This window comes from Carlito syrichta, unplaced genomic scaffold (genome assembly GCF_000164805.1).
Source record: "Carlito syrichta isolate Samal-C Ts95f unplaced genomic scaffold, Tarsius_syrichta-2.0.1 Scaffold288921, whole genome shotgun sequence".
In the NCBI taxonomy this organism is placed as follows: domain Eukaryota; kingdom Metazoa; phylum Chordata; class Mammalia; order Primates; family Tarsiidae; genus Carlito; species Carlito syrichta.
Window position 1 is genome coordinate 80,554 of NW_007233017.1, and position 27,463 is coordinate 108,016.

Below are 27,463 nucleotides of genomic sequence, written 5' to 3' on the forward strand. Positions count from 1 at the left end.
ATGTTTCCAAGAATTACTCTAGATTTTCTCTTTGTTTCCTCGAGGTTGTCTAGTTTGTTTGCATAGACGTGTTCATAATCATCTCAGATGATCTTTTGTATTTCCATTGTATCAATGTCTCCATTTTCATTTCTGATTGAGCTAATTTAAATCTTTTCATTTCTTAATTAATCTAGCTAAGGGTCTTAAATTTTTTTTGTTTCATTGAATCTTTGTATATGTTTTATGTCTATTTCATTTAGTTCTGTTCTGATATTTCTTATTTATTTTCTTCTGCTAGGCTTGGATTTGGTTTGTGTTTTTCTAGTTCCTTGATGTATGACATTAGGCTGTTTATATGCAGTCTTTCAGTTTTATTAGTGTTGACCTTAAATGCTATAAATTTTCCTTTGAACCCAGCTTTGTCTGTGTCCAAGGTTTGATAAGTTGTTTTGTTGCTGTAATTCATTTTGAGGAATTTTCTAATTTTCATCTTGGTTTCATTGTTGAACCGAGGATCATTCAGGAGCAGATTCTTTAACTTCCCTTTTTTTTTTTTGAAAACAGGATTTTTTGAGAGGACAGAAAAACTCCCACAGTGGGAGAGGACCCAAAGGGGTTGCCCCTTCCATGTTTTTATTTGGTTTCATGAGTCCTTCTTGGAGTTAATTTCTAGTTGTATTCCACTGTGGTCTGAGAAGGTGCTTGATATGATTTGGATAGTTTTGAATTTATTCAGACTTGATTTGTGGCCTATCATATGGTCTGTCTTGAAGAATGCTTCATGTGCTGCTGAGAAAAATGTATATTCTGTAGTTCTGGGTGGAATATTCAGTAGATGTCTGTTAGTTTTATTTGCTTTAGGGTCCAGTATAACTCTGTTTTATTTGGTTGACTTTCTGCCTAGTAGATAACCTGTTTATTGCTGTCAGTAGAGTGTTGTAGTCTCCCACTATTATTGTGTTGCTGTCTGTCTCTCTCTAATAAAGCTGGGTGTCAGGTGTTAAGTGCATATGTATTTAAAATTGTTATATCTTCTTTTTGGATTGATTCCTTTATCATTCTATAGTAACCATCTTTGTCTTTTTTTTTTACTGTTGTTAATTTAAAATTTGCTTTATCTTGGTATGAGAATGTCTTTTCCTTGGTTGCTTTTGGTTTCTGTTTGCATGAAATATTTTTTTCTCATCCCTTTACCTTGAGTCTATAGAAGTCTGTGTGCCAAGTGGGTCTCTTGAGACAGCAGATATTTGGATTGTGTTTTTTAAAATCCATTCTGCCAGTCTGTACTTTTTAGTGGACACTGAGACCATTTATGCTCAGGGTTAATAATGATATATAATATGCTATTCCATTCATCTTGCTGGTTGTTATTTGGTTGCTTTATTTATGTGTTTATTTCTCCATTTTGTTGTTGTTCTATACATCCTGTGAGCTTTACGTTTTTCCATTGTTTTTCTACTGGTGTATTTTGACATTTTAATCCAGTATTTAAAACTCCTTTGCGTATTTCTTGAAGACCCAGTCTACTGGTAACAATTTCCTCAGCATTTCCTTGTCTGAGGAAATTTCTCCTTCGTTTGTGAAACTAGGTTTGCGGGGTGTAAGAGTCTTTTGTATTAGAGTGTTACTCTGTTTTAGGAGATTAAAGATTGGGCCCCAGTCCCTTCTGGCTTTAGGATGTCTTCTAAGAAGTCTGCTGCTAGTCTGATGGATTTACCTTTTCTAAGTTATTTAGTGCTTTGATTTCACTGCTCTTAAAATTCTTTCACATTAACTTTGTATAACCTCATGATTATATGCCTTGGGTATGAACTTTTTGCAGTGAATCTTCTGGGCTTTTTGGGGGACTTCTTGTATCTGTATGTTTCAATTTCTGGTAAAGCCAGGGAAGTTTACCTCCATTATTCTCTCAAACAGATTTTCCAAACCTGTTGTCTTCTCTTTTTCCTGAGAAACATCTATGGGTCATAGGTTTGGACATTTTACATAATCCCATATTCCTTAGAGACTTTGTTCTTCATTATTTTTTCTTTATTGTTGTCTGATTAGGTTAATTCAAATGCCTTTTCTTGAAGTTCTGAGATCCATTCTTCTACTTGTTCTAGTCTACTGTTAAAACTTTCCATGGATTTTGTACTTCTCTAGATGATTCTTTCACTTCCAGAATTTTAGCTTGGGTTTTTTCTTTTTAAGATATCTGTCTTTGGCTGGGCATGGTGGCTCAAGCTTGTAATCTCAGCACTTTGGGAGGCCGATGTGAGGGGATTACCTGAGCCCATGGATTCAAGCCCTGGGCAACTTGGTGAGACCTCATCTTTACAATAAAAATTAAAAAATTAGCCAGGCATGGTAGTTCTCTGGCTACTTGGAAGGCTGAGGTGGAAGGATCACCTGAGCCCAGCGGGTTGGTGCTGGGGTGGCCATAGCGTGCCACTGCTCTCCAGCCTGGGTGATGGTGAGACTCTGACTCAAAAAAAAAGAAAGATGTATCTTTTAGGAGAAATTTTCATTCATGTCCTGAACTATTTTTGAAATTTCTTTATGTTGGTTTTCAACTTTCTCCTGAATCTCATTGAGCAATTTTATAATCAACCTTTCCAATTCTACCTCTGGAATTTCAAAGATTTCGTTTTGGTTAGTGCTCATTGCTGAAGAGTTGGTGTGGTCTTTTGGGACTGTTGAACTCTGTTTTTTTTCATATTTTCAGAATTATTTTTCTGGTTCCTTCTCATTTGGGTAGACTGTTTTTTCTTATGTGATGTTGGCAAGAGGCTGACATAGGCACTGTAGGGTTCCCTTAGTTATATGAGGGGTGGACCCCAAAAACCCTGGAATTTATTTATACAAATGTTTTATTTATTTATTTAGAGTCGTAGTCTCATTCTGTTGTCCAGGCTGGAGTGCAGTGGCACACTCACAGCCACCACAGCCTCGACCTGCTAGGTTCAGGTGATCCTTCTGCTTCAGTCTTCTGAGTAGCTGGAACTACAGGTATGCGCCACCAAGCCCAGCTAATTTTTTGGTTTATTGTAGAAACAAGTTCTCGCCAAGTTGCCCAGGCTGGTCTTGAACCCCTGAGCTCAGGCAGTGCTCTTGTCTCTGCCTCCCAAAGTGCTGGATTACAGGTGTGAGCCACTGCACCCAGCTCTAAATTTATTCTTACATGTTTATACTTCAGTCACCTTCAAAGTATTCTCCTTTTGATGCTGTACACTATTGAGATGGTTTTTCCACTGCTCAAAACTGGTTTTGAACTTATCAATTATGATGTCTTTGAATGCTTCTGCCGTTTTTTGTTTCACCTTTTCCATATCAGCAAAACATTTCTCCTTGAAGACTTTTTTCATCTGGGGAAACAAAAAAAGTCACTCAGAGTGAGATCAGTTAAGTAGAGAGGGTGGGGCATGGGGGGTCACTCCTTTTTTGGTCAAATAATGATTTACAAGTGCGATGTGGGCAGGTGCGCTTGTAAATTACCCATTATGAAATATGCAAATGTGTTGAAAGAATCTCCAAAAAAAATTCACACAGCCTCTCAAAACATTGCTAGCTGGTACCATGATGCCAATGGTTTCCTAGAACACTCATCTTGCAGAGAAAGCCTGTACCATAAGGGCTCACCCTCCAATAGATAATTTCAACTTTTGAGGGCGATCCTCCCTCATATATAGCCTTGGTATGGTGAGTTTCTTAATTGCTATCGGTGGGGGTTCTGTGTTAGGTACTTCCACATGCTCAAGGTGTCCTGGGTGGCGTGGGTGGCATAGATGCTGGTGTTAGCTGGAGTCTGAAATCAGACCTTCCCCAGAGCTGAGGTATTATAACAGATCTAATGGGCTTTGTTGTTGACCTTTAGCTAGGAGATGTCACTTGCAGGAGAGAGTCAGCTGTAATAGTAGTTGTGGGCTTTCTGTTTGGCTTGCGCTGCTCCATGGAAGTGCCTAGCTAACTTAGGCAGTGGGCAGGGCTGTGGGGATTACCAAGTTCTCTGTCTGTTTGGAGCCTTTGAGAGGGGTGCAGAGGCTGTGAAGGAAAGAGCTCAATCCCTTCACTTGTGTGCACTCTTGTCTACCCCAGTGGGGACTGGTAGGGTATCTCCAGCCAATGCTGTTGAGCTGAGGCTGCACATAAGAGTTTAGGTTTGAAAGGTTGCTATGGCATTGAGTCCCACCTAGCTTTTTCACCTTAACCTCAGGCAATCTGTGTTCTGAATGTCAAAGTGCAGCCGACCTCAGTCAGGTATTCTCTTGCTAGCCTGCCCCAGCCAGGAACTGTGTGCCACCATTGAGTTTGTCCTTGGGGTTGGTACCCTCCCAGGCTGGCTAGAAAGCAGTTTCCAGAAATGGTTAGGTTCCTGAGATATGACCGCTGAAGCTGCTCAGGGGTTTTTGTTTTTTATTTCCTGTACCACTCCATGTGGGTTTTTGCATTCCATGTGGATTTTGGCAGGGCGCAGCTGTAGGTAAGACAACTTTCTGTGAGGGACTGGAGTCCTGCAAGGCTCAGGGGGCCCTCCATATCTGTGGCAGTAGCATAGCATTCCTGAATTCGCTTCACTCACCTTCCCCACTGAGTCTGGAGGCTGCCTGTGGTCTTATGCCATGATCCAGGTGAGACTCTGGCCAGTTCCAACCTTTGCCGATTGATTTCTCTCTTCTTCACTATGTGGCTGTTATCACTTATTTAATGTGTTGTGGGACACACTGGCAATCCCCTTTCTTTCTGAGTGCTGAGGAAACTTCTCTGTCTTGGTTTACTGCATTGGAGATACACATTCTAGCTGCCTCTAGTTGGCCATCTTAATCTTTTGTCTTTTTTAAAAAAAAAATCAGGCTTCACTAGCTTATTTCAGGGGTTTTTGTAAACCAGAGTTAGGAAAGTGTTGGCTAGGGGATATGAATATTAGTTTTACATGTAGGTCACAGCTGACTGTTATTTGACTGCAACTGTGGGTCTTTTCATTTGAAATATTGAGGAGAGTTAAATGTCTCACTTGTAACTTTCTCGGTTCCCAAATTTTTAAAAGGAATTAATTTCTTCAAGAGAGCAACTGATAATATTAATAAATTGTTATTGACAATAGTCTTATAAGAGTGCTTCCTTAAAGGAAACATTTAGATAAAGAGAGAGCTGTTTTCTGTGTGAGCTTGTATCATATGTGGTATGTAAACTACATTCTCTGATATCCATGTAGTTACTGCATGTGCTCTATTTTGATGTTAGCCTTTTTTTTTTTCCTTTTTCTTTTTCTCACAGCTGGCCTTCATATTAAGTATTTTATCAATGCTCAAAAGAGTTTACTTTTACTCTTTCTGGAATAAAATAAAATTTTATGAAGGTGGAACAAAGTGGATAATGGAATGGTGTTTAGGCCTCTGGGCAGAAATATACTCTGGAATTCTGGCAAGGGACATCCAGGGATAGGTAATGAAGCCAAGATCTAGTGAATATTCAGAAGTCTGGCATAGCAATGCATACAGGCTGAGGGGTGAGTAGGGTCTTTCAGGAGTTAGAGGGAATAGAACCAAAAAAATTCTGAATTTTAGGCTTAAAAATAAAGAACAAACATTGTGCCAACATGTACTTTCTGTCTAATGGCATACTAAATATAAAAGCATCATGGCACATTGGTAACAGTCATTGGTATTGTTATTTTTCAGTTGTCATATTTAACTGATTTTTCAGATAGGTCTATGTGTTACCAATTTCTGATAGAAAATCTGATGGTTCACTGCAACATTTTTGCTACCAGTATTTACTCTTTCAGGTGGTATTTCTTGACTGAATCTGTGTCTGCAAATATATTTACTGTGTTGAGTGCAAATCAGCTAGTTGCCACAAGTTACTTTTCTGGAACATATCACTTTGATTAAAAGATGTGTTAGCTTTTTGTTTGAATGGGGGTAATTTTCCTGTATATAGTTTGTATCTTTTAAATCAGTAACATGTTTGTAGGCTCCATACTAAGATTGGAAACTATTTGTAAATAAGCATTTGTGAAGTTTTCCTCTTTTCTTGCAGGTGTATTCCAGAGAGTAAATCTCCAAACATCTTTGCTGCATTGACGCTGAGCTGTCAGGGGACTCAGGCTTATGAGGAGGTATTGTCACACAAAACAGTGTCTAGTGGAGACAACAAGAAAGAGAGGAAAGGATCGGAGAAAGAAGTTAAAATACTATAGAAAACCATGGTAGGTTATTATGTGTATTTTCTCAGTTTAGTTACAAAATATTCCAATAATTTAAAATTGGAAGTGTTAACAGTGAAGGCACATAGAAAACAAGAGTGTTAATTTTTGGCTCTAGTGCATCAGATAAAGATGGCGCTCTACTGTTTAAGCAAAGCAAATGATTTCAGATTTATTACAAGCCTTTTAAACCACAAGTTGGAGCCCCATGAGGCTGCAGGCCATAAATTATTAAAACAAAGGAGGGAATTGCTCATAAATAATATTTTCTAATAAAACCAGCATTAGCAAACTGATACAATAACTAGGTGACTTTGAACTTGAAATGAAGACATATTTCTGTAATCTTGTACCTGAAGTTCAGTTTTTTCCCCTGGAAGTTAATAATCCTGAACCAGTTCTTTAATTAGTAATGTCCATGACATAGGAATGTATAAAATATGTGACTGTTTAACTCAAAAGCCACCCCTTTCACATGCTTTAAAAAACTTTTTTTTTTCTTTTTGAGTTGGAGTCTCACTCTGTTGCCCAGACTGGCATGCTCATGGCCACTGCAGCCTTGACCTGCTGGGCTCAGGGGATCCTTCTGCCTCAGCCTTCCAAGTGGCTGGAACTACAGGTACCCATCACCATGGTTGGCTAATTTTTTTATTTATCGTAGAGACGTGATTTTGCCAAGTTGCCCAGGCTGGTCTCGAGCCTCTGGGCTCAGGCAATCCTCTCGCCTTCACCTCCCAAAGTGCTGGGATTACAGATGTGAGCCACAGTGCCCGGTCTGCTTTTAAAATATTAAAACCAGGCATTGAGCATACTAGAGGCACAGAACTGAGTATCAAAGAAATCTTGCTTTTTGTGGGGAGAGTTTAGACTTATATTGAATTTGTGATGTTAGTTGAGGTTGTAACCTCTGGTGCCTAGGTTTTTAACTGGTAAAACAGTCTGAGTTTTTAATTGGTAAAATATGCTGAGTTCTTTTCCCTTAATATTTTGGTTCCAGAGGATATTGCATGAATTTTTTCTTCTAATTTTAAGTGAGAACAGACTTTAAAAGATATTATGAGTGAGAGAAAAATCACAAAATGTTAATCATCATTTTACTTGGAATATGTTGTTTAGCAAGTCTGATGATGTTTCTTTAAATGTTATTTGCTTTTTGAAGTATTTGTGCCAAGGACTGGGTACTGGTAGCTTACATTTGTAATCCTAGCACTTTAGGAGGCCAAGGCTAGAAGATTGCTTGAGCCCAGGAGTTTGAGACCAGCCCAGGCAGCAGGGTGAGACCCAGTATCTACAAAAAATAAAGAAATTAGTTGGGCATGATGGCATGCACCTGTAGTCCCAGCTACTCAGGAGGTTGAAGTGGAAGGATCACGTGATCTTAGGGGTTGAGGCTGTAGTGAGCAATGATTGTACCACTGTACTCCAGCTTTGACTGAGTGAGACCCTGACTCAAAAAAAGAAAAAAAAAAAGAAAGGTTTTGAGGCAAGGATTATAACCTGGTTGATTTGCTCTTTAGAGAAGAAATTCTGCTAATATTTTAGATCTAGATGGTGGGCAAAAAAATATTAACTTTGGAATTTTTCCTGTCATTCTAGTTGTATGGTGAAATGTAAAAAAAAACCACACTGAAAATTACTTGCTTTTTTACCTAATTTCTTGTCATCTTGATATTCTTGCAACTAAAAAAAATGCTGTGTGTGTGTGTGTGTGTAAAATTTGTCAAAGTTGATGAGCATTCCTTCCTAAGTTTGTTATTTTATTTATTTATTTTTTTGAATTGGAGTCTCACTCTGTCGCCCAGACTGGAGTGCAGTAGCTGCTTCCAGTCACTGCAGCCTCGACCTACTGGGCTCTGGCGATCCTTCCGCCTCAGCCTTCCAAGTAGCTGGAACTATAGGCGCGCACTACCACACCCGGCTAATTTTTTGATTTATTGTAAAGATGAGGTCTCTCCAAGTTGCCCAGGGGGATCTCGAACCTGCGGGCTCAGGCAATCTACTCACCTCAGCCTCCCAAAGCCTGGGATTATAAGCTGAGCCACTGAACCTGGCTGTTATTTTAAAATTTACCTTAGATCTTCCGGTGTAGAAAACTTGCGTTTTTATAAAATTTAACTGATCAGTTTTAACAATTTCTGCTTTTGGTTGCTTCTTCAATCTCAGATTTCAGTGGGAATTTTCTGTTTCTGCATAGTTCTGATTTAATTGTTTTTATATTTAAAAAAATTGATTTGGAGCTTAATTAAGGTTTCTCTTTTTTGTTACACCTATTTCTTCAGTTCTTTCTTTCACCATTGTTTTATAATGCTTATCCTGTCACATTCAGTAGACTGTTGGATTTAATATTGGCAGTTTGTATTATTTGTGAGATAAACACCAAATGTTTGTGTAATGTAGCAATATATAATTTTGCTTAGGTGAGGACAGTGTGTAGGACTGAGTAACTTAGCAAGTGCGTGATTCTAGCTAGCAACCTAGCATCGCCAACTCACTATATGACTCCTTTATTTTCTAGTTACTTGTGTTGGGATATCTTAGTAAATCTCATGAATCGCTTATCAAGTTTGTTTCTTTGTGACAAAAGACTCCAGTTGGAAAACTGGTTGTGGATGTTGAGCAAGAAAGAAATCTAGACAGAGATAATTTTCATTGCGAAAAAGGAAAACTTTATGATTGATTTTTAAGTCTGTAATTATACAATGATTGAGATTTTTCAAAGGATTACTTGCCTTTTCAGGTAAAGTTTGCTTCATTTAGTAGAGTACAATGACACTGTTGTGTTAATTTACTAGCTTCCAAAGTAATGTGATATTTAAATATTGATATTCAAACAGAAACAAAACAATGGAGACAAGACTGTTTTTAAAGAATTGTGAATGTTTTAGTTTGTTGTGGACTTTAAAACAAAATATTTACCATGTATTACTAGCACATAATTTCAGGTAAGTAAAGACACTGTAACTGCTCTTTCATGGAATACTTTGGACTTTATGGTAAACTCACCAAGTTATCCTTGTTCTTTTTGCTGTGTACTGGTATAAGTGTCTTCATTGTATTTGAAAATTTGAAAATATTCAAAGTCTCAGGATGTTGACTCTTGAGTTTGAAGGACCTACTCTGTTAAATTTTCTTGAAATTCATTCTATTTCTGAGTGCTAGTCTGTTCCACTGATTTCTGGGCCAGCAGGTCATTTTAATTATTGCTTTTAAAAATGTTTGAAATTTTGTTTAAGTTCATGGTACCACTCAGCCATCTTTGTAGAATAATATACTTGATACTCTCATTGATTTTTTCCCCCCAAATGAACTTTAAAATGGTTTTTGTTGAGGTTTAAGTAAATCAATCCTGAGGTGATTTTGATTGAGAATGTAACACATTTGTAAATTTACTTGGGAAATTGATTGTCTTGCAATCTATATTCTTCCCATTCTGGAATTTGAAATGTCTCCTGCTAATCTATTTAAAAAATTAAAGCCTTGCATCAAAGGTTTGAATGTTAAATAGTAAACACTATTCTGGTGTTTTCCATAGTTTTCATTTTTTTGTGTGTGTTGGAGTCTCATTCTGTCACCCAGACTGGAGTGCAGTGGCCGCTCCTGGCCACTGCAGCCTCGACCTACTGGGCTCTGGCGATTCTTCCGCCTCAGCCTTCCAAGTAGCTGGAACTACAGGTGTGCAGTACCACACCTGGCTAATTTTTGATTTATTGTAGAGATGAGGTCTCGCCAAGTTGCCCAGGCGGATCTCAAACCCACAGGCTCAGGCAGTCCACTTACCTCGGCCTCCCAAAGTGCTGGGATTACAGGCTGAGCCACTGAGCCCGGCCTCCATAGTTTTCTTATAGTATTCACTATAATAAACTTAGTATTTGTGTTATTACCTTATTACGAAATCTTAATTTCTTAAGATACAAAAGTTCCTAGCAGTTTGGAAAGGAGTGGCTGGATATCATTAGTCACCATTATGCATTTCTAGAGATTCTCTTGAAGCTAGGAAGTATCAGTATCTGTTTCTTGCAGATGATATGCACATGTGACAAGGTATTCTGAATGTATAGGTTCAGCTAAAAGATAGCATATATCTAATGACTAGTGTGAACCTTACCAAAAACATGAATGAAAGATCTCTAATTTTTTGGTGTGGAGTTCAATAGAATGGGGTTTTACTTCCCATTCCTGAATAATTTTTTATTGTCTTGGCATTGTTTGACAATGGTTTGACAACTAATACTTCTCTTTGACTTCAAATATATTTGTGTGTCATCTTTTACAGTTGATGTTTCTTTTGTTTGAAGTAATTGTTTTATTTTTCCTTCTGACAGAGATCCATTCGATCTTTTGCCAATGATGATCGCCACGTTATGGTGAAACATTCAACAATCTATCCATCTCCAGAGGAACTTGAAGCTGTTCAGAATATGGTGTCTACTGTTGAATGTGCTCTTAAGCATGTATCAGATTGGTTGGATGAAGCAAATAAAGGCATGAAAACAGAGAGTGAGACAGAAGTGAAGAAAGATGAGGCTGGAGAAAACTATTCCAAGTGAGTGTGGACTGGCCTCTGTGATGCTGTACTGGAATGTACACAGCAGAGCTTGAAGGTCCTGCTGGATTGAGTTTGTGACATGCTGTATTTTGGGTTTTGTCACACACACGCACACACACACACACACACGTGACATGCTGTATTTTGGGTTTTGTCACACACACACACACAAACACACACGCACACACGCACGCACGCACACACGGAGTTCAAAAAAAACAGAGCGGGACCCTTGTAGTACAGGGTTTCCCCACTAGGTTAGTGTTCTAGGAACCAACCCATCAACATCAGTGTACCAGCTAGCATTGTTGTGAGAGGCTATGTTTGGCTTCAGTGAAATATTTTTGGGTATTTTTTCAGTGTAATTGCCCATTTCGTGATGGGTGATTTATGAGTGCACCTGCCCATATGGTGCTGAGTGTTTGGCAGTTTTTGACCCCAAACGGCATGATCTCCATGCCCCACCTTCCCTATTCACTTGGTCTCGTACCAAGTGACTTTTGTTTTGTTTCCCTGGATGAAAAAAAGTCCTCAAAGTGAAATGTTTTGCCAGTATGGAAGAGGTGAAACAAAAAATGGTAAGAGCACTAGAAATATCAAAATTGACGAGTTCAAAAACTTGTTTTGAGCAGTAGAAAAAAGTATATCAATAGGTGTGCTGCATCAAAGGGAGAGTACTTTGAAGGTGACTGAAGTTTAAACATGTAAGAATGAATACACAATTTTTTAGAAATAAATTCCAGTTTTTTGGGGTCCCCCTCATACATGAGAAATATTTACTTGTTTACTCATATGAGACCATAACCAAAAAAGTAAATATTACATGGAGTTTTTCTGAGTTAAATAGGAAAGCAAGAAAGGAATAATTATTAGAGCCAGAAAAAGAAGATTAGACTTGTTTAGGATCTCCTTTGAGAGTGTACCAAGTCCTTTAAAATCTTTAAAGTTTGAAAATGTATCTTTTTCTAGTGTTGGTTCAGCCTCTTAAATTCTGAAATAAATAAATAGTAGTGTTTATTATTTATGGGGAGATTATAAAATATCATTTTTGTCAGACATTTAAAAATCCTATGAAGAAAGAGTACAGGAAAATATATTTTAAAGGTATTTTTTACTATATTTACCTTGTTGATTCCCCAGAATTGATCAGTGTCTTGCATGTTGTAAATATTCATTGTATATTTGTGGAATGAGTGAAGGTCCAATGGGAATCATACCCTCCAATAATTATAGTATTCTAAGTGCTGTGACAATAGTTGATTAGTGAGATGAAACTGAATTGATAGCTAGAGACAGATCATGAAACTTTTTATGCCATGCTAAGCTTGCAGTTATTGTTTTGAGCAATTGTCACTGTGACTGGAATAAATGTATAACTTTCTTTAAAAAAATTTTTTTTTGAGTCTCACTCTGTCACCCAGACTGGATTGCAATGGCATGATCACAGTTCATTGTCACAGCCTTGACCTCCTTGGCTTAGGCAGTCCTTCCACCTCAGCCTTCTGAAGAGCGGGACTACAGATGTGTGCCACCATGCTGGACTAATTTTTTAATTTTTTGTAAAGATGAGGTCTCACTATATTGTCCAGGCTAGTCACAAATTCCTGGGCTCAAGCCATCCTCCTGCCTTGGCCTCCTAAAGTGTTGGGGTTACAGGTGTGGGCCACCACTCCCAGCCTGGAATAAGTGTATAACTTACTTTGAAAGATGGAACTCATTTGACTATACCATATTAATAGGTTTTAAAACATTACTTTGGCTTGAACTTGTAAAGGAAAGATAGAGTTTACAGAATTTTTTTCTCCAGCTTTTAATTCTAAATCAATGTGATAAGTAGATAAAGAATAGTGGAAAAGTATTGATAAATCAGTTTTCTTCACTGAAAGATAGTGTAACTTTATAATCAGTTTTTTGTCTTGTTTTATTTTGACTGAAGAACATAATTTCTTTAACTGTTTACAGGCAGTTTATATGTTGTGTCTGGCTATACTTATGTTAGTTTGAAAGTTCTTGGAAGCAGTGCAATTTTTCTCATAGGAGATGCCTGTACACATGTTACTGTCACATTTGGAGTTCATGTTCATTAATAATATTATCCAATGATCTGACTCCCTCTATGTACTCAGTTCCTGTGCAAGTTAAATAGTCACATACTCCAGATTTCAATTGCACCTTGATATGTTTTTATGTCACTTAAAAAACTTTTTTATGCTGGGCTCGGTGGCTTAGCCTGTAATCCTGTGCCTTTGGGAGACTGAGGTGAGTGATTTACCTGAGCCCACGGGTTCGAGACCTGCCTGGGCAGCGAGACCATATCTCTACAATAAATCAAAAAATCAGCCGGGCGTGGTAGCACATACCTGTAATTCCAGCTACTTGGAAGGCTGAGGCGGAAGGATCGCCAGAGCCCAGCAGGTCGAGGCTGTGGTGGCCAGGAGTGGCCACTGCACTCCAGTCTGGGCTACAGAGTGAGACTCCAACTCAAAACAACAACAACAACAACAACAATAAAAAAAAACAAAAAAACTTTTTTATTGTGGTAAAATATACAACATAAGATTTACTGTTTTTTACCATTTTTAGGTGTACATTTCAATGGAGTTCAAGCTATTTATTTATTTATTTTGCATCAGTGTCTCACTCTGTTGCCCAGGTTGGAGTGTAGTAACATGATTACGGCTCAACATAGCCTTTACTTTCTGGGCTCAAGTAATCCCTCCTCCTCAGGCTCCTGAGTGACTGTGACTACAGGTGTATGCCATCACGCCTGGCTAATTGTTTGATTTTTTTGGGATGTGGTCTCACTATGTTGCCTAGACTGGTCTTGAATTCTTGGCTCAAGTGATTCTCCTGCCTTGGTCTCCCAGTGTGCTAGGATTACAGGTGTAAGCTACCATGCCTAGTCAGGCCTCTTAAATACATTTTCTAAGGTTATTTCTTATCAAGCCTGGCATGCTTTTAGAAAGCACTCCTATAGGCTTGCTTAACTGTATGACATCATTGTATTTTAAAGGATTTTCAAGGATTATATGCTCCACACGTTCATTTGGATTTTTAAGTCTAACTCTGTGTGGACGTGCTTGTTTGTATTGCAGAGTCTTTCGATTTTGTGGAATAGTCCTTGGTTGAGCACTTGCCTGTGAACTTTCCCATGTGATGGAACTCTAGGAATACAGAATGATTCTGTTCTTATTTGCATAAAACAAGCAGGCATGTCTTTCAAGAACAGAGTTGTGCTCTGGTAATAGTCATGTATTGCACTCCTGGTATGTGTTAAGCACTCTAAAGGACACAAAGATGGATAAGGTCTAGTTTATGTTTATTAAGCACTTCCTATTGCCAGGCACTGTTAGGCAACTTTAACCTCTGCTCTCTTATTTTAATCTATTATTTTACCTTTTTATAGTCTGATTCAAAAGTCAAATTAAGTTGTACAAGATGTCACAATTTGTATTGTTGGGAATATTAGGACTTTTTAAGTAATTCATATACAACGAATTCAAATACATTGGGTTACTTTACAATAACTGCTATGTCCAATTTTTAATTCAGATTTAGGGTTGTTTGAATTAGAGCTTGGTATGTTCAATCATGCTATCATCTACATGTGGGGTGATAAGACCAAGTATATCATAATTATGATTTAGAATTTATACTTGAGCTAATAATGGCTAGCTAACAATAATTACTATTTATTGAGTGCCAGCTACTGTTCCACATTATTTTTCACGTCTTATAACAAGTTCTCTAGTGTCTATTATTGTTATCACCCTTTCTCCATCCCCATTTTATTAATAAAATTTTTCTGCTCCAAATATGCTCATGAAAAAAGAGTGATTCAGAATTATTAAGGAACTTTAACTTGCTTAAAGTCACTAAGTAAATATGTGTGATGGAACCAGGATTCATATTCAAGTCTATTTGACCCCACATCCACTTTTCTTGGCAACTCTACTTCAATTTCTCGTGATTAAAATGTGAAAGCACAGAGCAAGGAGAGATGATATGCTGGTTCTGGGAATCAAGAAAAGCTTATGAAGGAGATTAGCATTTAGAATAGGCTCAGAAGATGGGTTGGTAGGGTTTTGACTGATGGTGAAAGTGGAAGAAAAAAATAAATCTCAGCAAATCTAGATGTAAGAAAGTATAGGGACTGTTTAAATAATAATAGCTATTGTGTATTGAGCTATTAATATCTTTTGGGCTCTGGCTAAAGTTCATTACTTAAATTGTATTCTCAGTACCACTCTATGAGAAAGATATAATTCCTGTTTTACAAATGAGTAAACAGGCTCAAAGAAGTCAAGTAATTTGTAAGTTGTCCAGTGCCATACAGTAAGTGTCAGAGCCTGGATATGAAAATTGTCAGCCGGGCTCGGTGGCTCAGCCTGTAATCCCGCACATTTGGGAGGCTGAGGTGAGTGGATTGCCTGAGCGCGCGGGTTCGAGACCCGCCTGGGCAACTTGGCGAGACCTCATCTTTACAATAAATCGAAAATTAGCCGGGCGTGGTAGCGTGCGCCTGTAGTTCCAGCTACTTGGAAGACTGAGGTGAAAGGATCACCGGAGCCCAGCAGGTCGAGGCTGCGGTGGCCAGGAGCGGCCACTGCACTCCAGTCTGGGTGACAGAGTGAGATTCCAACTCAAAAAACAAAACAAAACAAAACGAAAAACAAACAAACAAACAAGAAAATTGTCTTCCAGTATGGTAAGTGTCCAAGTATTCAATGGGACACCAAGAAAAATAGTAGGTGGAGTGCCTTCCAAGAAGTGCCTTTGGAAAATTATCCGGTTGCTGTATTCTGTCTATAGTACATTGGAGATGACAGAGGTTAGTCAATAAAACCAATGAGGAGAAGCTTATTGAGATGGTCTACATGAGAGATAATAAGAACTTGAAGAAACTGGTTTAAAGGCAGTGGTTTGAAGGGTGATTATGGTGGGGGAGGGTAGGGAGAAGGAGAGTGTAAGAGGACAAAGATACAGAAGAAGAAAGAATGAAAAGTGAATGACTCTGTTCTTAATCTCAATCAATTGCCTACACTTGGGTCACTTGCTTTAAAATGCTTTTTATTTCTATACTTGTACGACCTTTATGGTTTTTCATTGATTTAGTGTTTATTGAATCTCTAAAGTGTGTCAGGCTCTGAACTCGTGGTGAATTGCTTATAACTTCCTGTCTAGTTACCACTGCCACAATTTGCTTCTCTCCCTTTTCCTTTCTCCATTTTATTCTTAACTCTGCTGATTCTTTGCTCCACTAGAATTACCTTTTTTCATCTAGCCAAATCAAGACTCTGCTGAAGTCAAACTTTAGATTGCCTTGCTTGACATTTCTCATTTTGAACTCTCCCTTTTCTGACCTTGGGAAGCAACCAGATAATATAAAGAATCTGAGTGTTGTTGTCAAACCAACTTGGGTTTGAACTTAGGCTTTGCCATTTTACTTTCTCTGTGAACTTGAACAATTAACTTTTCTGAGGTTCACATTCCTTGTCTTCCAAATGCAGGCTTATTGTGAGGTTTAAATGAGAATATGTGGTACACTTTGTTTTTAGATGTTACTTTTTCTTCCTCTTTTGTCAGGGTACTTAAACTGTTGCTGCTTTTGCTCAAGAGCAGTATATGCCTCAGGTGTAGGAGAGGCTGTATCGCCTTTAGTATGTTTTCCATACTCAGACATTCGCTTGCTTGTTGAATGACTGCTAAGCTTAGTTAATATTTTCACTTGTGATTAAGGGAAATGGACCAATAAGAACTTTTAGAATTAAATCAAGGATAGGTGAACATTTTTCTTATGCACCATTCACAACTTGATGTTCTTTGAGTGCTTTCTCTATTAGCAACTCCTGGATTTGCTCTCAGTTTATCTTTGTTCTGATCTTTCCTTCCTCAGCTTTGTACTGTTATTATAGTATTCTACTTTCCCCATAAGCTTTTGTGTATTTCTAGAATGATACAGCTAGGAGGAACCAATAGCCATTTTAGTGTTGTGGATACTGAGCCAGAAGGCACCACTGTGAGCAGAATCCAGGTCTTTTAGATTTCTACTCTGATGTTCTTTCTCAGTATACCCTGGTGTTGATGTTTCTCAGGAATTCTTTAATTACTACTTTTTAAAAAAAGGAAGTTTAAAAAGGACAATTTGAAAAAATGTTTAAGGGGATATAGTATTTTGGGTTTTCTTAAGCAATATAGATGTAGTAAAGAATTAAAAGATCTGTAGTTTGAAATATGCTCCCTGTTGAATCCTTGGGGGAAGATAGATACTTAATGAGCCTTAAATCTGTGACTAAATTCTGAGGATTTTTGAATGTCTGGATTTATATACTCTCTTATCAATTCGTATGGATAGCCAGGTTGTCAAGTGATGATTAAGTTATAGCTTGGGAAATAGGTTGTAAAAGTAATCATGCAGACTTTTATTTTTAGGGATCAAGGTGGTCGGACATTGTGTGGTGTAATGAGGATTGGCCTGGTTGCAAAAGGTTTGCTGATTAAAGATGATATGGACTTGGAGCTGGTTTTAATGTGCAAAGACAAACCCACAGAGACCCTGTTAAATACAGTCAAAGATAATCTTCCTATTCAGATTCAGGTGAGTACAGTTTAACTGCACCCTCTAGGTGAAATTGTAAAAAGGTGAAAATAGATAGTGACCTTAATGAACTTATTGACAAGGATTGGTAATAGTAAGGGTAGGCACAGACCAAATAAATACTGCTACTTTGGGTCAGTTACTAATTCATCACATTTAAAACTAACTTTTGGTGATTAGTACTCAAAATATATTTACCATATTAAGATGGCCATTCAGATACAGTCTTACACTTTTCAGTTTTATCTTGCTGAGAATCTTCATTTTTTTCAGATTAGGCCTCTCAGCATTATCAGACTCTTGGAAGGGTTGGTGTAATGCAGAAAAGAACTGAAAGATTGAGAAAAGAACTGAAAGATTGAAAAGAGCCTAGATAACTAAAGACTTTCATAGATGATACTTTCAAAATTGAAGACTCAGTTGATTTGTCACCCATTTTGTCTGTTAATGGACAGTCACTATTAATTCCTTGTCTCCAAATCTTTTTCACATTTGATGCATTTAGAAAAATTAAATGTTGGCATGCTCCCTGGAGGATGCTTCTAAAGGTTGAAGTCTCCTTACGGCTGAAGACAACTGGTGTAGGGTTCTGGTTACTTGAGGACCTGCCCTGCCAGCCTGCCCTAACTGATTGCATCACTGATTAGGAAGCTGTTATTTTCTTTCAGCTTCCGATACAGCTGAAATTAACTAGATTACAACTTTTTGATAATTTTATATCAGTTTGTCTTCATATCCATGACACACAAGTTGATGTCAACTCATAGGTCCAGACTTGTGAGTTATTGAATGCACCCTTTTCTTTCATCGTTTTTTAAAATGTGTATTTTCTAAAAAGGGCCCCCTCCCCGGAAGTATGCATTTTAAGTTTGTTTTTATTAATAGTTACTGAATCATTTTCTTTTATATTCATCAACTGACCCTCAGAACTATCTCTCTGATTTTTTAGTCTACCATTCCTGTCATTCAAATTTGTGTTACTTGCTGACATACTTTCCTATATTAATTTTGGGGCACTATTTTATCACTCTGTCTTAAATCCTAATATTTGGTTTTCTAAGTGGTAGAATATATTTGACTTTTCCACTTTCAGTTTTGATGGAGAAATGTTTTCTGGTCTTTGGTAGGGTTAAATATCTTTCTTTTTTCTCTTTAAAAGATGTTTTGTGATCATTTGGGAAAGGAGAGTGGTAAGCAACATGGGATACAGTAAAGCTTGATAAAATGGAAATCTCACTAGTGGGTTTGCTGGCTAGCTAGCGTCTTTTAGTTTATTAGAATAGTAATAAAATTCTTCTTGTTTCCAAATATTTACAATTATTATTTGTATTGTTTAGAACTTAATCTGTATTTCTGCTTTTAGTGTAGTGAGCATTGTTACTCTTGAGTCTATAATAAAGTAATAATCAAAGATCAGATATATTACAGGCTTTTTCAACCATTTCACACTTTCTGTTCCTGTAGTGAGTCTTGTTTCTTATAAGAGTGGTAATAATTCTCATCCTTGATGTTTCAGGGTGGAAAAAAGGTTGAGAACTAGTCTTATAATAAATCAGAATCCTTATTCCAAAAATCTATCGCATCTCTCCAGTTTTAAAGATACATAAGATTGGGCCAAGCGTCAGTCGACATTAATAGAGTTTTCTCTGCAGCTCATAACTGTGAACTCTGCATTGTTCCTTTCCTGGATGAGGGTCTTAACTTCTGGGCACTACAGTTTTAAAATGTTCTTGTCAGCTAGCAAGTGTTTGAGGGAGGAACCCAGGAGAGACTGCAAAATGTATAAACCATCTCAAATTTGGGGGAGACTCAGGCTTTTTAGACCAGAAATGAGGAGACTAAAAAAGATATAAATATCTTTGGGTCTTTGAAATGCTGTCACAAAGAAGGTAAAAGTGGTGTGAACTTATATGACTAATGGTTAAAATTATGAGAAGTGTATTTAGATTTAACACAGCCAATAGAGTTCTCTAACAGTGAATCTATATTTGAGTAAAGGTATATTTTCCTATAAAGTAGAGATAGATAATAATTATATACTGATCTCAGATTAAGTTATCTATATGTACACACATATACCCACATGTGAAACAGGCATTATTATTACTGTTACTAATAATATTTCAGGAACTTATTTTAAGTGTGACATACATTTAATTCTCTCCCCCCCAAGTTTTTCCTGATGTTTCTGTAGAAAAACAATCTCTGATATGATCTTATTTTCTTATGGATTAAACGTCTTTTTGTTGAGCACTTACCCTAGTAAGAATTACAGTTATCTAATAGCTTAATTAATTGAGATGGTACCATACCTTTTCTCTCCATACTCTTTTCTAGGGTGATTTTAGAACTTCTTTGAACAAAGGGAGGAGAAGGATGACTAAAACCAGAAATCACTTAAAATTAGTCTAACCCCAAAGACATATTCATATGTTTTTTACTTTGGATGTGTCTTTGGTGATCTACATGCATAACTGAAAATTTTAGTTTGATTTATTATTTGATAGACATCTTTAATGTTCTTTTAGTTGGCAAAATGAATGTGAGCAGTTTTCTGTAGTTTTTTAATATTCTTGTTCTTCTTTCATCCACTGTGTGGACTTTGCCTTCCTTGGCTTCCTCTATTCAAAATTAGGATACTGAGTTTTATCTTTTCTACTTTTTTGGGATTGTTTGATGATAAAATGCTATTTTTATGTAAACGACTTTGAATTCTTTTAATACACACTGATGAGCAGAATTCTTTTAATACACACTGGCTATTTTATGTCAAGTAATAGATACTATATTTCATCACCAAGAAAAATAGACCCTGTATAACTTACTAAATCATATATTTAATGTATAGCAATATAGTAAATATAACTTATATGATTCGAATTGGGCATTTATTTTGTGGAAGGCCCCTAGATTGTGTGTTTATAATTGTAAATTTAAAGAAGCAATGTAGGGTTTCCCTGTAGATATCAGATGACTTGTCCCATAATGACAGGTCTCACTGGAATGATCTCTATGTTATCAGAGAAGGAAGAATTTACTTGTTTATACTCAGTATCTTTTTGCTGGCGAGTGACTGTGCAGAGATCCTTTTTCATTCATGCTCTCTCGAAATACATGAAAATCTACATAAATGTAATATTAAAAATCTTTTAAAATCTACATAATGTAGTATTCATAAGTCTTTGGCAAGTAGGCGTTCCTATTTAGGCTGTTCTATCCAAAAAGCTATTGTTTTAGAGAACATTCCCAGCTATTTATTATTCTATCATAGTTCTCTATATTAATTTCAAGAACAGTAATTTATCGTTTATCATATAATGGTACTGTGGCATTTTACTTTCAAATATTACAAATAATGGCTTTAAATGTTATTTTATAATTATATGGATGACATTGTGGTTGCTTTTTGAAGAATGGTGATGCTTATAAGTTGGGAGGAGAGAAATGTTATTCCCAAACTAGAGAGTTAGTTGTATACTTTATTTGCTCTTTCAGCACAGTAATATTAATAGTTAATAACTTTTGAGAACTTACTGCAAGCATTCATTTTTTTGAGATTTCAATCAAATTAACTTGGTGCTTTTGATATTTTGATGACTTTCAGAAACTCACAGAAGAAAAATATGAAGTGGAACAATGTGTAAATGAGGCATCAATTATAATTCGGAATACAAAAGAACCCACACTAACTTTGAAGGTGATACTTACTTCCCCTTTAATTAGGGACGAATTGGAGAAGAAGGATGGAGGTACACGTGTATATATATATATATATATATATATGCATATATATATTGTTCATATTAAAGATCTCTTAAATGCTGTGATAAACTGTGTTTTATGGATTTAGGAAATAACAGTCTTCATTTGCTTTATGCCACCCATAGTATTTTACACAGCTTTTTTCCTATATAATCAATATATTTTATTAAAAAATGTATAAATTCAAAATATAAAATATATGAATTAAAAAACCTGTGCTTATCACATTGGTCTTACCTCTGCTTTAATTTTTATACTGTTTGGGTATTCTATTTTACTTTGTCTAGTATTGCATTAAGTTATTGGTATTAGCCAACTTCGTCTATGTATTTTGGCTTGCTGGTCAGATTTCAGGGTTAAATAGGGTTCAAAATATAATTGTTTTCATATTTACTCATTGTTTCAAAATTACTGACTTGCATATTGCTCTTGACTTCTAATAACTATATAACTTTGTAAGAATTATGCCTTATTTAATTGTGTGTAGATTTGTTTTATAGTATAAGGGATGTAAATTGGGGGATTGATTTTTTTTAATGAATAATCTTTAGTAAATTTTTTTCTAGGAGGTGTGTTACTCTGTTAACATTTTGAATATGATTTTTTGTGAGAATCATGCTTTAAACAAAACTTTCTTCTGAAGCTAAAAAGAATTGCTGTATGGCAGTGTCATTCTCATAAAAGTAGAGCAAGAAGGCTATTCAGTTATCAGTAGTTTTGAGAAGTAATGGTGGAACTATGGTGAACTTCTTTTTCTGATGTTTTAATCCTGTCAAGTTAGCTTGTTTCTGCCTCTCAGTCCTGTCCTTAGAAACTTGCTATGTGATATTTCTCCTGTGTCAAACCTTTGACCAACTGGCCACTCTGTCATGACAATTTAGAGCCAGTGTGGTCTATGTGGACCAGTGGGGACCCCCTGTTGCTATTTTTCATCGCTAGTATTTCAACAAGCCCCATTGCTTACTCCCCTACTCTGAAATACCAGTGTGGTAAGAAATATTGGTCAGTTTCTTAGATTATTTTAAGTTGCTGACAAGAGTAGAGAAAAATGCACATTTACCAGTGAAGTTAGATTTTTAATTTTTGGCAGACATGACTCATAGAATCACTTATAGTAAAAGTGACAGATTCCTTTTAAAATACTTTTTTAGGGCTGGGTGTGGTGGCTCATGCCTGTAATCCCAGCACATTGGGAGGTGGAGGTGAGAGGATTGCCTGGGCCCAGGGGTTTGAGACCAGCCTGGGCAATTTGGCAAGACCTCATTGCTACAATAAATCAAAAAATTAGCTGGGCATGGTGGCATGTGTCTGTGGTTCCAGCTACTTGGAAGGCTGAGGTGGAAGGATCTCCTGAGCCCAGCAGGTTGAGGCTGCAGTAGTTATGAGCATGCTACTGTGCTCCAGCCTGGGTGACAGAGTGAGACTCTGATTTAAAAAAAAAACAACTTTTTTAGGGCAACTGAAATCCGCTATATCATACCCCACAGATGTAAACTCTATACATTTATGAGTCATTTTGAAAACCAAAGTGCATCCAATCTATAATTGAGTTTATGCATGTACATTTTTAATTTTTTTGCTGTATTTAGTTATCTCTAGCACCTCTGAAGAACCAATCTTAAATGGCTTAATTTTTTTAACAGCTTTACAGTTCACCATTAACTGTAGAACTATAAAATGATTTCTGAAGTGTCAAGATAAATGTTAATTCTGGTAAGCTGTGTTCTACTTGACCCTCTAGTATAAAACCAACCATTTCTAAGTAGAGTTGTAATTATAGGTATGATGAAAAGTTATCCTAGTATAGGGAGATAAGAAAAAGACTAAAGTTGCCAAAGGCTAGGTTAATTATATGTTTGCTTGTACCTGTTGGCATTCCTTCCATTACTTCTTTGAAAGTATTAAGGGAACATCAAGCTTCTTTTTTCCTGTGTTTTTGTGCACTTACATGGGATTTGTCATAGTTTTCAGTGATTATTTTTCAGTTTAATCTGTTGTCTTTATTGCTTTAATTTATGTTTGGATAAAATGAAAACAGATTCTTAGTGTATTGTATTCTTGCTAGAACACTATTTATTATAGAATGGAATTTGTAATAAAGTAGGAGACTCATAGCCTCTGTACAGTTACTAAAGACTCCAAAGACCACTATGAGCTGAATTTCATCAACTGATGTGTGGGATCAGGTAAGGTGAGGAAATCAGCTTTGGTCTAATGTTGTACACATCTTACTTCCTCTTCTTTTGAGTGGTAGAAAGATTTGCTTTGCTCTTGTCCTTAACATCCTAGTCTTGTTGACTTACTTGATATCTTTTATAATTTGCTCATTTTGTCTAACCTGGGCTTTGTCAAAGACAGTTTTTGTTCTTTGCTAGCAGTTTGGGTATTTCAGGGCAACTTGGAGGATCCTGCATATAACTGAACATGTGAGACCTGGGCTGTACAATTCTTTTTTCTCACACTAGACAGCACCTCATCCCCTTGATGAAGTTCTTAAAGCTACATGATATGAAAGCACATGATTCATTCAGGTGCCTGGAATTTCTGGAACTGAAAGCTGTCCCCTCTACTCACTCTCTTTCTCAGTTAAAAAATTCATTCATTGTAACTTTTTTCCCCCTGGAGTATCTCAGCTTCCCTTAACCCCCACTCAAAGAGATAAACTGTTTGCAATATGTACACATCCCACATCTTTCTCTTCCCTCTCTTAACTTGCCGCATATTTGGACAGAATTGAAAAAAGAAAAAAGCATGGTTGAGAGCATGCTGATCCAGAGGACTGAGGCAAGTCAAACTTACTCCCTCAGGGTTCTCTGTGCAGAAGTGAATCTATCTAACTATGTACTCATTTCAAATCACCACGTGTATTTTAAGTTACCAGTATGTGTAGTAAATCTCTTTGGTATTGTTTATTATTTCAAGGGTGAGCTTCCTCCTCTGCTGTCCATCTTCTTTCTATTCTTACCCTTTACTTGATGGCCCTGTAGAATAACTATTTCCGCATTACTACATGTTTCTTGCTGTTGAAGGCATAGGAGAAAAAGCAGACATTGGTGTGTGGCAGCCTTGTGTTTGATTCTTAATTCCATTAGTTACTGTTGCTGTGTGACCTTGGATAGATTTCTTCATTTTAAAGTGTGGGTAATAAATACTTCACAAAGTTGTTTTGAGGTTAAATGAGAAAATTTATTTAATGTGACTTGTACAATGACTGGTGCAGAATAGTTGTTTATTACATAGTGGTAGTCACTCAGCTTATCAAAGATTCACAGCACAAACTCACCCACCCAAAATGCTTTGAGTTAACAGTGAAAATAATGTGTGCATGCTATAGGTCTGAAAAACGGAAACTAAACATGTTTCAACTCTTAAAAATCTACTAAAGGATAATATTGGAATCAGTATACTGTGTTTATGCAGTGCTAACAGTGAAAAGCTGGTATATTGTATAGCTTATTATTCATTGAGGGCAAGTATTTTTTTCCTTATCCCAGTCCTTTATCCTTAGCATCTAGCATGGTACCTAATACATAGTAGGTGATTAAAAAAAACAAACAAAAAACCAAAAAATTCTATAAATCTGTTAAATTAATTTTCATAGTCAGCATATTGTTTGATTAAATAGAACTGGCTGGTGTATAAAAAGGATTCATAGGTGTCTCATAGCTCAAGCAATATATATAATTATTTCTGTTAAGGTATTTTTATAACCTACTATGTGGTAAGCATTTCCTCATATATGATTTGTTTTAAAAACTCATACATAGCCCTATGGGGCTGATCATTGCCCTGCTCATTTATTTATTTATTTATTTTAAAGATGTGGGGGTACAATTCAGGATTAGGTATGCAAGTAGTCATTGTACAGGTTAAGTTTGGTCCTACTTGTGGTCCCCACTGCCTGGTTTGAGATCAGATACCCTTATTAATGTTATGTGCCCCCCTCCCCCATTGTCCCAGCAGTTTCTGGCTACTGCCAATCCCTTTCTTACAGTATTATGGTAAATGTTCAGGGTCCGCTTATGAGCGATGTTCTTTTAATTAAACAAATTTTTTTAGAGACAGGATCTCACTATGTTGCTTAGGCTGGTCTTGAATTCCTGGCCTCAAGAGATCCTCCTGCCTTGGCCTGCCAAAGTGCTGACATTACAGGTATGAACCACCATGCCTGGTGGTTGCCCTGTGTTGTAAATGAGGAAAGTCAAACATTTTACCCAACTCTCCTGACACTAAGTCCAGTATGCAGTCCACTCTCCCATTCATTGTAGGATTACAGCTTGAGCACTTTATCTGATCTAGTCATTCTGAGCATCACACAGAGTCTCAGCTTCTTTGGTACTTGTGATTTTAAATTAGAAGTATGTTTGCTATACAGGGGTGATAAATTATCTGTTTGCCATATTTATGATATAATTTGAAACCAGGTGGATAGGGAAACTACAGAGACTTGTGTGGCTTAGACTAAGACCATTCTCTTTAATACTGGGGTAGAGTTTCAGATATTCACAGAGGAGTTGCCCTAGAGTCCCTTCATATTGATGCCAGTGTGAACTTCTGATTCTTGTTGGCAGAAGAGCCAAGGCAAACTAGCATGTGTCTTGGTAGGGTCAAGGCAGTAGATTTTCACCGTCCAGAGATCACAAATGAAATTACAGTGATGCCGCAGGCTTTATTTTCTTGCCTTCCCTAGTTGCTAGATCTATACTATCTAGAGCAAACCTTTAGCCATTCGTTATCTTTCCAGTGGCCAACTGTCACTGAAGAAAAGTTATACTGAGTGACATTACTAAAGTAAATGAGGAGAACAGTGCTTTCTCTGTTCTACTTTATTACTACATTTATCTGGTGTAGTATGGAGAACAGTGCTTTCTCTGTTCTACTTTATTACTACATTTACCTGATGTAGTATCTATCATGTCCTGATGTTTTGCATTGACAGTGGCTTGGGGTATAATGTTTTCTCTCTAGAAAGCTTCAGGGAATTGAGAGGAGGCTACCAGGATATTCTCAGTCTAACTAGAAAATTCCGTCAGTATGAACTCAATAGCTGAGCTTCATCCAGATTATCAAGGAGCCCCTTATGATACTGAGCTCAATTATTTTACCTTTGAAGAGCCCAGGTTCCAGACATATAATTCCTATTTAACACAGTATGTTTTGGCTTTTTGCCGGCCCCATTTCCAGGCTAGTGTTTTTGTTAACAGGGGCAGATAGTTAGCTTGCATGTAAGGCATTGAGAGAAACTGACCAACATTTCCTGCAGTATGGTGTGATTCTGGTCACCGATTTAACCCCTAACCAAATAAACACAATTAGACATAACAGATTTCCAGTGCTTTCATTGTTCAGAATGTTGTATGTACCTTCATGCCCTGATGCCAGGTTACTGAGTAGTATATTTTAGAAAGCTATTTATCTTTGTTTTTGGCATTTTTGTCAACACCCCCATTCTTACTTCCTGTGCTCTTTCTTATCTGTTTTACTGGTCACTGTAGGAGAAAATGAAATGACTGACACTTCTGTTGTTTCTAATTAAGAACTCCAAGATGTCTTTTTATCTGAAAAGTTTTGCTTCCTCATAGAATTTAAACACGTATATTAAAGTTCAGAAATATTGAAGTTCTGCTCCCAAAAGTAGCAGTGTTTTCCCAATGTTTAAATGAATGAAAAAAAAGAAACTGTATTTGTATATTTATATATAAAATATGAAGCTATATTATTCATTATGTAAAAGAAATAGGCAGTCTAGGCTTGTAAGTAGTCCTGTACTGCCATACAAATTTATATTGTTTTAATATAAAAAATAACTTTGGAAAAGATAAAATGAGATGAATTATTGTATCTCCTCTGCTGTTTCCCACCACATGAATATTGAAACATTTTGGATCTTTTGACTTTCTGACTATCAGAGCATGAAGAAACATGGCCATTCTGATGGTGATGTAAAAGGGAATTTGGTGCAAGTCTTGTTCGGTGCCTGTCCCTTTCATCTCTTTTTAGTAGAATTTATTGTTACCAAATGTTGACTGTCTGTAGCAAGCTGATATTTCAATTTCTTAAAATAATAGTTTGTGGTTATAATCTGACTTTGGGATGAAAGAATTTATCAAAAATATTTTTGTCATTGTCCTCCATTAAAAATACCTGTGTCACAATTAGAGCAAGATGCTGTTTACAAACTCTGACCCCTGAATGAAAGTATTAGAAAGTACAAAAAGACTTTTGGCTTGCTTTGTCTTTTCTTGTTCAAACTTCCTCTGCTTCATTTCCCTCTTCCATTTTCTCCCTCTTTCTGACAACCCTACTTGGTAAGATGATAGAATAAAATTTAGCTTGCCTTATGGGTATATTTAAAAATTGAAGTTAAAAAAAAAAAAAAAAAAGAAGC

The 27,463-nt window shown here is 36.7% G+C and overlaps 1 protein-coding gene across 4 annotated transcripts in view; it reads left to right on the forward strand.

Moving 5' to 3' along the window:
• Positions 1-5,999: 5,999 nt before the first annotated feature.
• STRBP (spermatid perinuclear RNA binding protein) overlaps positions 6,000-27,463 on the forward strand; it is a 77,690-nt gene continuing 56,226 nt past the window's right edge. For 3 of the 4 annotated variants that reach the window (XR_002481728.1, XR_504059.1, XM_008053990.1), the window contains exons 1-4: positions 6,000-6,172; positions 10,492-10,712; positions 17,148-17,313; positions 20,918-21,062. Coding sequence is in view for 2 of the 4 variants with exons in the window: in XM_008053990.1 (XP_008052181.1) it covers positions 6,170-6,172; positions 10,492-10,712; positions 17,148-17,313; positions 20,918-21,062 (535 nt within the window). In the remaining 2 variants the exon portion in view is untranslated. Of the gene's footprint in view, positions 6,173-6,923; positions 6,926-9,003; positions 9,112-10,491; positions 10,713-17,147; positions 17,314-20,917; positions 21,063-27,463 lie in introns of all 4 variants that reach the window. The other variant, XM_008053991.1, reaches the window with a different exon arrangement.